The following is a 12,379-nucleotide window of genomic DNA, read 5'->3' on the forward strand; positions in this document are numbered from 1 at the left end:
AAGTCTTGGGGTACATTTTGTAATAAGGATAACTTTTAAGTTTATTAGCAAAATGGTATTCTTTGGCCTTTAGGTAGCTCTTAAGTTTTCCTAATTGTGTTTTAGGTTAGGTTTTGACAAGAGCACTATTTGTAGAAATATGTGTCGTTAGTTTATAGTACCTTTGGTCCTCCAATTATTAGTAAATTCGAATTTTGACCAATGTGATTGATGGTTAAGCATATATAACCTTCAATTAGTTGTAATGCACTTTTTTGATCCTTATGCTTGCATATTTAACAAATATAATGAACTATCAACTATTAAACTATTTAACTACCCATGCGTTATGATGAATTTGTATCGTTGCTTTATATTTTGAGGACAATTAGTTTTAAAAATAGCCAAAGTTACAATTTTTCCTATATAAAGGGACCAAAACCACAAATTTATTAATTACAGGTTAAATGTGCGTGGCCAAATACTGTAAGGACCAAAACCAGAATTCATCAATATCTGCCGAAAGTGCTATTATCCAATTGTGAAAACTAGTTTGACTTATTTGTTATTTTCATAAATAAAGACATCTATGTTTGGATCCGCAATTTATCTTTTTTTTGGAGAAATTGCTAAAAGTTTTTCTAATTTAAAAACTCGTCGAACACTACCGAATCCCGGGAAGTGAAATTTGTTGAGTTAGGTGGATCGGAAAATGGAGTGGGAAAGTGATGAGAGAGAATTAAAGGCGGCGGGAGCTGAACTTCTGCCGGAGGGAAGGAGGGGACTCCGAATTCACGGCTGGGAAATTGAGTCTCGGAGGCGTTCCATTCTCACTTCTCTTCAGCTTCAACAGTACTCTTTTTTCCCTTTCTACATGTGCAAAATTCAATTAAGCACTGATTTTGTTTTCGTGAATGCAACTTGCTTTTATTCATGTATAATAAGCAATTTAAACTAGACTATCTAATGTATTTCTTACTAAAGCTAGGATAATTTCAACCCTCAATGTAGGAATTTGGGCGTGTTTCATTTTACATATTTCGATATACAGAAATCCTGTGTTTAAAATTGATTTTTTCTTTTATTCGCTTTGAAATATGCGGATTCAAGTGCTCCTTTCATTCCCTCAAGCTGTCTTAGTTCTATATGAACATTTACTTACAGACTTTTTATGCTTTTTTTTATAAATGAGAAATTTCCAAGGGCCAGTAGCCCACGGTTCTAAACTCAATGAATAATGGGTCTACCCCTCTGCCTTGTCTAGTTAAATATCAGGCTTTTGTCATGCGCCTAACCCACACATCACAAGCTGTGCTCTTACCACTCTACCAAAGCCCCGGGGGCATAAACTTTTTATGCTTTTGCGTATAATAGTTTGTATCCTCTTCTTGTCAAGCACACCTCTCTCTTCAATGTCTTGAAAGGGTCTAATTCCTCCCTAAATGGCTTGATATGCATACAGATGGGAAGAGGAACTCCAGACCTCTCACTTGCCAGAGATGGTATTTGGGGACAATTCTTTGGTGCTTAAACATGTGAATACTGGCACGGAAATTCACTTCAATGCATTCGATGCTCTAGTTGGTTGGAAACGCGAAGCATTACCACCTGTTGAAGTTCCAGCAGCTGAAAAATGGAAATTCAGAAGGTATTATTAGTTTTCCAATTAATTGCAGCTGATGAAAGAAAAAGAATCTGCTAATATTTCTGAATATATTAGAGGAACATCTTTTAGGAGGTTCACAGAACCCTGAAATAGCTGTAAACATGCACCTCCTTTCGGGTGGTTAAATTGCCTAAAAAACTCATTCAGTCTACAATGTGCACCAGGAGTGAGTACCGATTTCAGTTTTTCTATTTGGGGGGTTGGGACTTTTTTCTTTGGGGGGTGGGGGTGGGGTTGTGAGCAAGAAGTCAGGTGGGGGATTAGCAATAACAAAACCAAAAATATTGATGTTTAAATTGAGGACTACAAGAGTGTGCAGTCTATAAATTCCTACTAATTATATCATGTATTCTGGATCCTCATTTAGTTAACCTCCTTTTATTCATCTCTGTTTCTTTTCTTGGGGAGGGATACCTTGCATTTCAGCCGTTTATGAAAGCTCCTTCACTCAGCTTATGTTTGATAAAAGTTGCGCGTGTAATTGAAAAAGAAAGATAGGAAAGCAGAGAGGACATTGTGTACCTTTACTAGGAGGTACTGGCATGGTGAAGTTTACAACAATCCTAGAAGAATAAGTGAGCATTGCCCTTGCCCTTTTATTGAGATCCACACTCTTAGACTTGTGCTTTTTCTAGGCTAGTACTATTGTTGGAATGTGGCCATCTCATGTAAAAGCTTTTTAAATTTTAGGAGAGCGCGCACTTTTGATTAGTTAATTATATTATGTCTCAAGTCGCCCTCTCACATGTCGGCTTGATTCTGTTTCATGGGCCAAAAATGTGGAAATATCATTTGCCTTTTGGATGGCAGTGAGATTAGATGGTTATACTCCAACATGGAATTAGAGGAGACAGAGGTCCTAGGCTCAAAACAAACTTCTTTTCAGCTATGTGACCAAATATAGTAAAAATAAAATATAAAAGTCCACTGGTTAAATTTTTTTTTTTAAAACAAAGAACTGTATGAAGGCTCTAGTACATTTTTGGTACTTGCTGAATGGTTCTTGGCACATTTGAAATGCTTAAGCTCTGTAGAAAGAGAACTAAAGCAAATCAAAAGGGAGAAGAAAAACAAAAAAGAAATCGCAAAAGAAAAAAAAGAAAGAAAAGAAAAGAAAAAGGCCAGCAACTGTCTTGAATGTTGTTCTTCATTCTTTCCTCTTACCATGGTTGGTAGCTTATAATAACAACAGAATCTAGGAGCATGTCTAATCTCTTACAACATTGGATTACAAAACTAATGTCATGGATGATGATGATCTGTTTACTTTGCTGCTGGCTTAAAAGAATGTTGAGGCCATTGAATGATTCTGATGCAGGACTTAGACAACTAAAACTCATATGCTTTAAAGCAGATTATGCCTTTTACTTGGTGTTCATTTCCTTCTTTTCCCTTCAGAAATAGCTTTGATATCTACGGTGAAAGTGGGCCGACAGAATGCCCACTCTCTCTCTCTCTCTCTCTCTCTCTCTCTCTCTCTCTCTCTCACTCACTCACTCATTGATTTGTGTTTTTTTTGCAGTAAACCTTTGCAAAAGGTGGTGCTTGACTATGACTATACCTTCACGACACCTTACAGTGGAAGTGAAACTTTCGATACGAATGCCGAGGTCTGTATCTTTTATCATTGGAGTAATACTTTTTAAAGTTTGATGTCGTTTTATTATTCATTAGCACTTTCTAAATTGTGTTAAAGCTAATAGGCAAGCTGGTTTAATGCTTGCCACCGTGGTTGCGCTGTTTCATCAGTTATTTTGTCCTTTATCCTCCTGTCATTGACTCGAATGTTGTATTTTTAAGTTACACTTTAGCAATAATCGCTGATTACTTGGAAAGTTAATTCATTTGAATGGGAACTTTTTCTTTATATTCCTTCTTCTATCTTTTCCTTTAATTATTGCTCCTTCGCCGTCGAGCTCCAAGTTATTTGAACTATTCTTGTTGCTTTTGTATAATTAGCGCGTAAGAGGGTTATCAAATGAAAGCAGCTGCAGTCTTCAATGGGAGGATTGCACGGAGAAAATTGATTTGGTTGCACTTGCATCAAAAGAACCTATTCTCTTTTATGATGAGGTTAGTGACTCAGAACGTGGTGATTTCTGGGTCATGTGACTGAGTAATGTTATCCATTTTCTACTTGTGTTACTGTTACCTTCTAGCACCCAAGTTTATTTCATTGTTTCATTCAACAGATCATCTTGTATGAGGATGAACTTGCTGATAATGGAATCTCACTTTTGACTGTTAAAGTGGTAATGTGGTTTCTGGCTTTTATTTGGTCATATCAATATGGCTGACTTCCAATTCACTGAACGACTTCTGTGTATTTGTAGAGAGTCATGCCGAGTGGTTGGTTCCTATTGCTGCGTTTTTGGGTGAGTGGATCTGTTGCAAATTCTACATAAGCAATTACTACCATGGTTCCTGAGGAATCTGTTCTTTGCACCCGAGTTATTGTTTGTTTATCTCTTTTACTGATGGTTGGATGCGTTACACAGCTTAGAGTTGATGGAGTGCTTATGAGGCTAAGAGACACTCGTTTACATTGTTTATTTGGAGACCATATGAAATCAGTTATTCTTCGAGAAAGCAGCTGGAGAGAAGCCACATTTCAAGCGTTGTCTTCTGTGAGTGAAATATTATCTCTATCTGCATTGTCTGTCACTACTGGTGCCTCCCTAAATTGTTCTATAGACATCATAGGTTGTTTGGCATACTAGAGGCCCATTTTATCGACTGTTTGAGTAGGCAATCTCAATGTTCCTTTACCTTTGCACTTTTAGGGAGAAACCATTCATCCACTCCTTGTCTAGGTTGATTGGCATGTTTCACAATCCCTAAGGGGTTGTTGATGCAGTACTGGTCCAGGATACTCTGGTGCAGAAATTAGTTACACAGAGCAAAATATTTGACAGGTTTCAGGGAGGATTTTCATTAAAAATTGATTAGGACTTCGGAATAAGATTGCTTGTGTAGTGACAAGTGAGATGAAGAAACAGATCCAACGGCAGTGAGAAAAAATGCAGGAAACAAAGAAGAGGAGCAAATGGGAGAAAAGGGGTGGGAAGGTGGACAGTCCTCTTTACCCTAAGCTATCTGTGCATACCACATTTTCAAATCATAATCTTCTTCATAAGCATACCATTACAACTCATGTTTCTATTACACCTAATAATAATAAGAAGCATTAGTCTTAGAGATCAAAACCTCATGCCTTTGAAAATCAGGGGACTAAGTTTTAACTAGACATTTTAGAGATTTCTCCTAGATTTTACAAGGACTTAATTATACTTCAAGAAACGGGCCTAACCACTATAACAAATGCCCTATTGTGCAAGTGCACACAGGGAAAAATGAAAAAGATAGAGAAGTCTTAAGGAAAAGTAGTTGGCCTCCCTTTTACCAAAATTTCAAAATATCCTTTACAATTGATTTTAAAAGTCCTTGAAACTAATGTCAGCACTATTTACACGGCATATTACAGACACTGTCTGTATATGGGCTTTAATTGTTCCATGTAAAAGCAACTGCTAGGGATGATGTGATTATCTCAGTCCTCTTTGAAGTATATTCAGCCTCAGTTGTATTGTTGATAAGAATTTTGAGAGAGTTCAGTTTAGTTGGTCCAACTAAGTGACAGATCTCTCTCTTCTTGTATACCTGTTTTCAGAAAAATCATTACTTTAGACGTGCACTTTGTATCTCGTTATCACTTCATTTATATGTTAAGATTACTCAGGTGTTAGATCGCATTTTGTTTAACTTTTATTTGTTTTGTAGAATTCTGTCACTAATCTTCTTAATTTCTGCAGAAAGGATATCCTTCTGATTGTGCTGCGTATAGTGATCCAAGCACTATTAGCGAAAGGCTTCCCATCATAATGCAGAAGACTCAAAAGCTCAGTATCGAAATACCATGTAAGCAATAAGTGTGATCAACATTGTTGTATCAGATTCTTCATTCTATGTTCCTCCTAGTTGTGGAATTTGGTGAATGATAATTAATCTTCAAGGAGATTATGGAATTATTTGACCTTATGAGTATCGCCACAATTTGAGTGCCTGCATCCTGTCATTCTTCTTCTTCCGACTTTTTCTGCCCCATGCAAGTGTTGTCTAGATCTGAAGAGAAATCACACTGCATCAAGACGTGCAAAGAGCACCAAAACATGGTTGGTGCCTTGAATGAATGGAAGAGTGGAATGGCACAGTAGTGACTAACTGAATATTACATTGGAGACTTTTAAAAAGAATCAAAAGGCTCTATGAGCGATAAAAATACTAGGTAATTTCTCCTATCTACCTAAGCCTTGGTGAACAGAGTTATCTCCTACCTCTGCTGCTGCTGGGAAGTAGCAGATATCAGGTGGAATCGTCGAGGTACGTGTGAAACTTCCTCCCTTGATATGAGATCTGGTTGAGCAAACAAATTTGTTGTTCGAGAACTTTTTGGCTGAGGAACAAATGTCATTTGGGAACTTATTGATGAAGGACTTAGTTAATAAACCAACGACATAATACCCATTTATGTGATGACAATTGTCAACTTATGGTCAACATTATTGCAAAAGTTTAATAAAGGCAAAAAGGCCTCCTAGCCACTTAAACTTGCGTCAGTTTGTCATCTCGGTAAACAAACTTACAACTTTCCCATTTAGATACTCAAAGTTGAGAGAATAAGTATTATTAAATACCTCTGACCGTTGACCATGCTTCTGTGGCAACGCCGTGTGTGATGTGGCAATAGTTCGTGCCAATCTCGCGAATTAGACGCGTTAATTCAGTTTATTGGAATAAAAAATACTAAAAAAAGACAGAAACTAAAAATGAAAAGAAAAACCCAAATGCCTGCAGGTACTCCCCCTCTTCATCTTCTTCGTTACCCCTCTCATCACAGTCCTCTTATCTCTTCCTTTTTCTTTTATTTTTTTCGTTAACACTTCCCCTTTCCTTCCAATTCTTCTTCTGTCTTGACACAAAAAGAAAACTCTTTTTCCTCTTCCTCTGTATGTTCCGTCGTTCATAGTTCCGAAGCAAAAAATCTTCGAACTTAAAATTGAATCAGTAAAAGCCGTAGTATTTCACAACAAAGGAATCAAAACTTAAAAAATGAGCAGCATAGGAACATGTTGTGACTTATCGGTGACGATATTCTCGCCAGACGGCAAAGTATTTCAGATCGAATATGCTGGCAAAGCCGTCGATAAAAATAGAAACGAGTTATTCAGTGGTGCTTAAAGGTTCTATGGTTGGGTCACACTTTGACCATTGATGGCATGGGGGTTTGGTGGGCTCCTGGCAGAGCTATGCAGATGATCTAATGGGCGGAAAATCCTATGACAATCGTTCACTCCATTTGAGTGAGACGAGTGAAAATGAGTGTTTTAGGGTCTTTAGGTCAAAAATGAATGGGGAATAGTCGGTGCTTAGTGGGTTTTCGCGCCTTACACGTGGCAGGTTTTAATTCGTTTATTGCTGACTGGGTTGCCACGTTTGTGAAATTGTAATGCACGCGCTATGATTTAACGGTCGGAGGTGTTTATTAGTTCACTTATGCTCAAGTTGAAGTGTTCATATGGGAATTTTGAAAGTTTATTTACCGGCATGACAATCGGGTGCAAGTTTAAGTGGCCAGGAGGCCTTTTTGCCTAAAATAAATAAATACTAAAGTTTGTGCTTTTATCAACAGAACTATTTAGTGTGATTGGCCAAAGAAAAAGAATCAAGGCTACACATGAGAGAGCATGTTGCAAACCTAAGATAAATATATAAAAGTGTCCTTGCCAGGGTAGTGATGTTGATTCTTGGTACTAGTTAAACTTTAGTCACAACCCAATTTTTCCCTCCAAAATTACATTCTTAGAATTTTTTTGGGTAAAGTGCTCTATTAGTACGTGTAATAGAGATTGCCTTCAACTATAGGGTGTGGTTCTGATCTATATAAACTGTAAGATTACAAAGTCCATTAGGATATGGTCTGTACTAATACAACTAGGGCAACGATGAGATCTAAAGGGGAATTCTCCATTAATCGGCCAAGCAGGGACAATAGGTTCAATGGGTTAAACTAATATATCTTAGATAGTGAAGGGCAGTCCCGAAAAGTTTATGAAGTGTTCAAGCATATATGCAGCATGTAAAGAAATAAATGAAATAGTCAGAGTTGGAGAGTGGCGATTTGTAAAATGTGAAAGGAATAAAATTTCCTAAAAGTGTTATAAGCTATGTATTAGAATCTTGTATCGTTTTTACAAAAAAATTTATTACGCACCTAATTTACATTCCCTAGTATAGGTGACTGTTGAATTTTAATATCTAAACTGGTGAGCAAGTGGTGCTGGGTGACTTTTTGTCAAATCGCTACGAAAGATAAAAGCTTCAAAGCATTCACCAATGACATAAAAAATTCAAGGTGAGGGTGGGTGAGGAGCGGAGGTGTTATGGCCTGTGCTAACCCTCCTTTTTAACTGCCTCATGTCAGGAGAAGATCAACACTTTTTCCTCAGAAAAGTTCTTATGAGAAAGTGCATGGTATGCAATATCTTTGAGGAAGCACTTCTTCCCCAAAGTTTTGAGATGCTCAAAACTTGAAAGTTGCCAGATTGAGAAGTGTAGTTCTATTTGCTACTGGCTCTGAAATATTTTAACTCCAACTGGTAATGTGGGTTCCTAGGTATCTTGTGAAGTCACATAGGTCAAACATTTGGTGCTACAATGAGATATTATCTTACGTTGCTATCTGTTGTGTATTAGCCAATTTGAAAGTTGAGAGTTTGACTAGTAGGTCTGCTATTTCTGGAGAATCTGATAGCAGTAGCACTAGTATACTGCTCTGAACATTTAGTGTGATTACTGACATGCTTTCGCACCAACCTCATAAGCATTTTGTAGAGAATGGCATGCTGACTCTGGTGCTGAATAAAGTAGGCCTAGATTTCTGTTGATTTTGGCTTGTCAAAGTATAAAATGATCTCATTTAAATCTGTATTTCATGTGTGGGGGGCAGAAGTTCACAAAATTCTAGGAGTAGTGCAATTGGTGGGTTTCTACATTGCTGCTTCATGCAGTACTTTAAAATAAGTGTTGTGGCTGACTGCTGACTGCTGACTGGAAGGCGTTTTGATTTCTGTTTGTTTGGCATGTGGAAAGAGGTCCAACTTGCATTTGATATGTTGAAAGCAATAGAGGTGAAGGCCCACTCATTACTTTCACAGTGTACTATGTCACTACTTAATCCTGATCACCATTCACCACCATCTAAAATTACAAGATGTAGGGAAGAAAAGGGAAAAGACTAGCTATCCTTTTCCTTCTCTTACTTTGGTCAAATATTTCTCTCAGTATGAGGACTCTTTCATAGCTTCCATCTGGCACTAATACCTCAGTGCTCCCTTTCACACACTCTTCCCTCTCATTCTCTGCATTTTGCAAGTTTACCTCGTTAAAGTTCGTCGATAAACCAATAGACAATTGTTGCTTCCTCTAAAAATCTAATCGGAATTTGTCTAATTTCTTGTAGCTTAAACATATTGCTTCTGGATTGCCGGAGCTTAATACAAAAAAATTATAAATGCATAATTCAGTAACCTTCTGCCACTATTTGGGAGAGAGTAGGGTGTTAAAAAGTTGTTCTAGGTGCAGTAGGAATAAAAGCAACTGAAAAGTACATATTACATCTTAGATATCATTCATCTGACAGGTTATAGCTGGAAGTCTTGACATTTAGGAGCACTGCTTCTCTAGGATCTTTTTTAAATCTAAATTGGTGTTCGCATATCATACAGTCAGTTCATGTGTTGATGATGAACCAAGCTGAAGCTGTTACAGGAGAGGATAGTAAATAGTTCCATTTATGATGGATGAGTAGAATAATTACAGCTTGAGATTGAGATCAATCTTATTTGTATTTGAGGCCTGGTCTTCTGATTGTTGTGGATTTAGTCGGAAACTTCCTGGCCACTTCAAGTCAAATCTTTCATCTACTTGATTGGGACGTGATGTCAGTTGAAAGCCTGCACTAGCCTCGCTGAACCTTGCCACTGTTTTACTTGCATCTCTGCCAGTTTTATGCACAAGTGAGTGGGGAACCATGCCAAGAGATCTGTACATGGGATTGTTGATAGGCAAAGCCATCATTGTCATCATCCTCTGGGACTGATACTGTCTCACAGCTCCTCTTTCCCTCTTGTGAGCATTCTGATGACCTCCTAGAGCCTGTGAACTGTAGAACTTTCTCATGCAGAAGTTACATGAATAAATCTTACCTGGAGTAGGTCTTGTCTGTGACTCAGATTCTTTAGATGTTGAAGGTGAGATTCTTCCTAAGCTTAAACTCAACCACTCTCGTTGATCACTTCTCATTCTGCTGGCTGTTGCAGTAAGTAGAAATCTTTTTTTCCCTCCCCACAAGCAATTTAAAATTTGTAGATGTAGTTAGAGGCTTTATGGAGATACTGACCAAAAGGACTCTTAAAGGGCTAGAGATCAGAGAGGCAAGGAATAAAAATGAGATCATGCAGGAGGTGAAGGTGAGATTAGGTATTGAAATTTATCATCTCTTTTCACTGTCCCCACCTAGTGAGGCTTGGTGTTCCGGGGGACAATGCTTACGTCATGTTTCACTGCAGTCCCTGTCAACCCTGTGATTCCCACCTTTTTTTTTTTCTCTTTTATCTAATCAAATAATTCTGCCTTTAACAACTTCTCGTTGGAGTTGATCTAGACTGCCAATTACTATGATTCAATTTATCGTCTAATCATAATCTTACAGTTTGTTTTGTCTGACGTTTTGCTTCTTCTTCTAATGTAGACTGTGATATAGGATGTATTAGATTATGCTGGTATTGCTCTTTAGCTGTATGATAAGAATTTAGAAGCCACATGACTGAACTTTATGGGTTTGAGATCACTTCAAAAGGTATATATTCTTAAGGGATCTGGCAGCTTGAGTCAGATTATAGCTTGTCCAATTTTGAAGAATTAGTTGGTATTTCGATAAGGATATTTACCCGATAGATCTGAGAATAGATTTCATGCACTGATCCTCTCTATCATTTTTCCTGTTATTTTGCTAGTGTTGGGGTAAAATTTTGTAGTTTGCGAAAAAATTCATATAAAGTAGGTGGGGAAGTATTATAGAGATGGAACCCACCTGCAGAGAGTTTGTTTCCCTTGTGAAAGAATGAGTGAATGAGAAGCTTTAGGAGCAGAATGTAGATGTAGGAGTGAGTGGTGGTAGAGTCATACTAAATTGAGTGTGGCTTGTTTCAATGTCTGATGGAGTGGTAGGGTCCAAAGATTTGGCAATAATAGTGATTAAAATAGGAAAGAGATGAGATAGCATCTTTGCCAACTTTGTTTAGTATTTTCTTCTAAACATGAGTATCTATGTGGGTGTCTTCATGTTGGGGTTTCTTTCCTGACAGATAGTGGGCATTGTATATGAACAGCAGAAAGCCCAGTTCACCATGAGATAAAGATACCCCCCCTCTCTCTCTCTCTAAATAATTAAGGTGTTAGAATGATTTGATAAAAAAATTGAGTGAAAAGTATTTGTGCTGAGTAACAGATGGAGTAATAACTTTTGCAACATGGTCACCACCGTTATTTGAAAAACCAAAAAAGAACTTCTGCAATTGAAGCTAGAATTATCATTTGGTGACTGTCACTTGATGTCTTTCCTTTTATGGAGCATCCGATTATTGGTTGAGGTTCATGTAACTAAGTCTTCTACTGTCACATAGGTTGAGGCAATAGTCAGTTCAATGTTGTCCTGTTTTATTTTTTTGATAAAGGAGTGTTGTCCTGTTTTAAGATTGTCCGTATTCTAGACATTGTAATAAGAGTTACGTTTTCCTACTTATTAGTCTTTTTTTTTTTTTTTTTTTATAACCGTGGCCAGCTTGTGCGCACCTCGACTAATTCCACGGGATACCGTCCACCTCCCACCAGCAACAGGTACCAGGTAACTCTATCCACCAAAGCTTGGATAGATGAGAAGAAATCACCTAGTATTTGCCTCTGCTGGGTTTTGAACCAGAGACCTCATGGTTCTCACCCACTTCATTGACCACTAGGCCACACGGGTGCTTTTCCTACTTATTAGTCTGTTTCGTCATTAGTTCACCTCCAGAAAATGAAATAGTATTTTTACATCCCAAATGTCTCAAGAGTCAAGAAGTATGGTGGGCCACACTTTTACACTTGTTAAATCCATTTATACCTCTTTCTTATAATGCTAGGAATGTTGTGGTTTGTCTATCTTTTCCTTTTTTTATTATGATTGCACACTACCGCTGAGTAATTTTACCCACTAAAACTAGATAGATGAGAATAGATCATTTATTGTTTTTTTTGTCTCGGCTGGATTGGAGTCATGTTCTTTTCGCGCCATTATTTTGTTGACCGTTAGGCTACATCCATAGATGCTTGTGATTCATCCATTCTTTTGTTGAATCAAGGCTACACAAATATTTAGCTTGTGTATTCCGTTGTATATGTACAACGAAGTAGTGGATTCCTACTTTCCAAGCTTCTCATGTGGTCCAAAATACCAGATAGGTTTATTCCTTGGCTTAGGTACGAATATGTTTGCTGACCTTATTTGAAGAATCAATGAGATAAGGCATATTTGGAGGAGGATAACGATGATGATGTGACTAGTCAATCCACCATATGTCCTTCCCTATATCTCAAAGAACCTTTTGCTCTGAACTATGGTTTTCGAGTAGTTTC

The 12,379-nt window shown here is 37.6% G+C and overlaps 1 protein-coding gene across 1 annotated transcript; it reads left to right on the forward strand.

The window, feature by feature from the left end:
* The first annotated feature begins 543 nt into the window (after positions 1–543).
* LOC104089318 (TIP41-like protein) lies at positions 544–5,683 on the forward strand. The gene is made up of 8 exons (XM_009594175.4): positions 544–831; positions 1,442–1,627; positions 3,168–3,255; positions 3,605–3,718; positions 3,838–3,897; positions 3,979–4,020; positions 4,144–4,272; positions 5,458–5,683. Exons 1-8 carry the CDS (start codon positions 692–694, stop codon positions 5,572–5,574), a joined length of 876 nt encoding a protein of 291 aa, XP_009592470.2. The 5' UTR covers positions 544–691; the 3' UTR covers positions 5,575–5,683.
* Positions 5,684–12,379: the final 6,696 nt, after the last annotated feature.

The sequence above is a fragment of the Nicotiana tomentosiformis genome, chromosome 1 (assembly GCF_000390325.3).
Source record: "Nicotiana tomentosiformis chromosome 1, ASM39032v3, whole genome shotgun sequence".
NCBI lineage: Eukaryota > Viridiplantae > Streptophyta > Magnoliopsida > Solanales > Solanaceae > Nicotiana > Nicotiana tomentosiformis.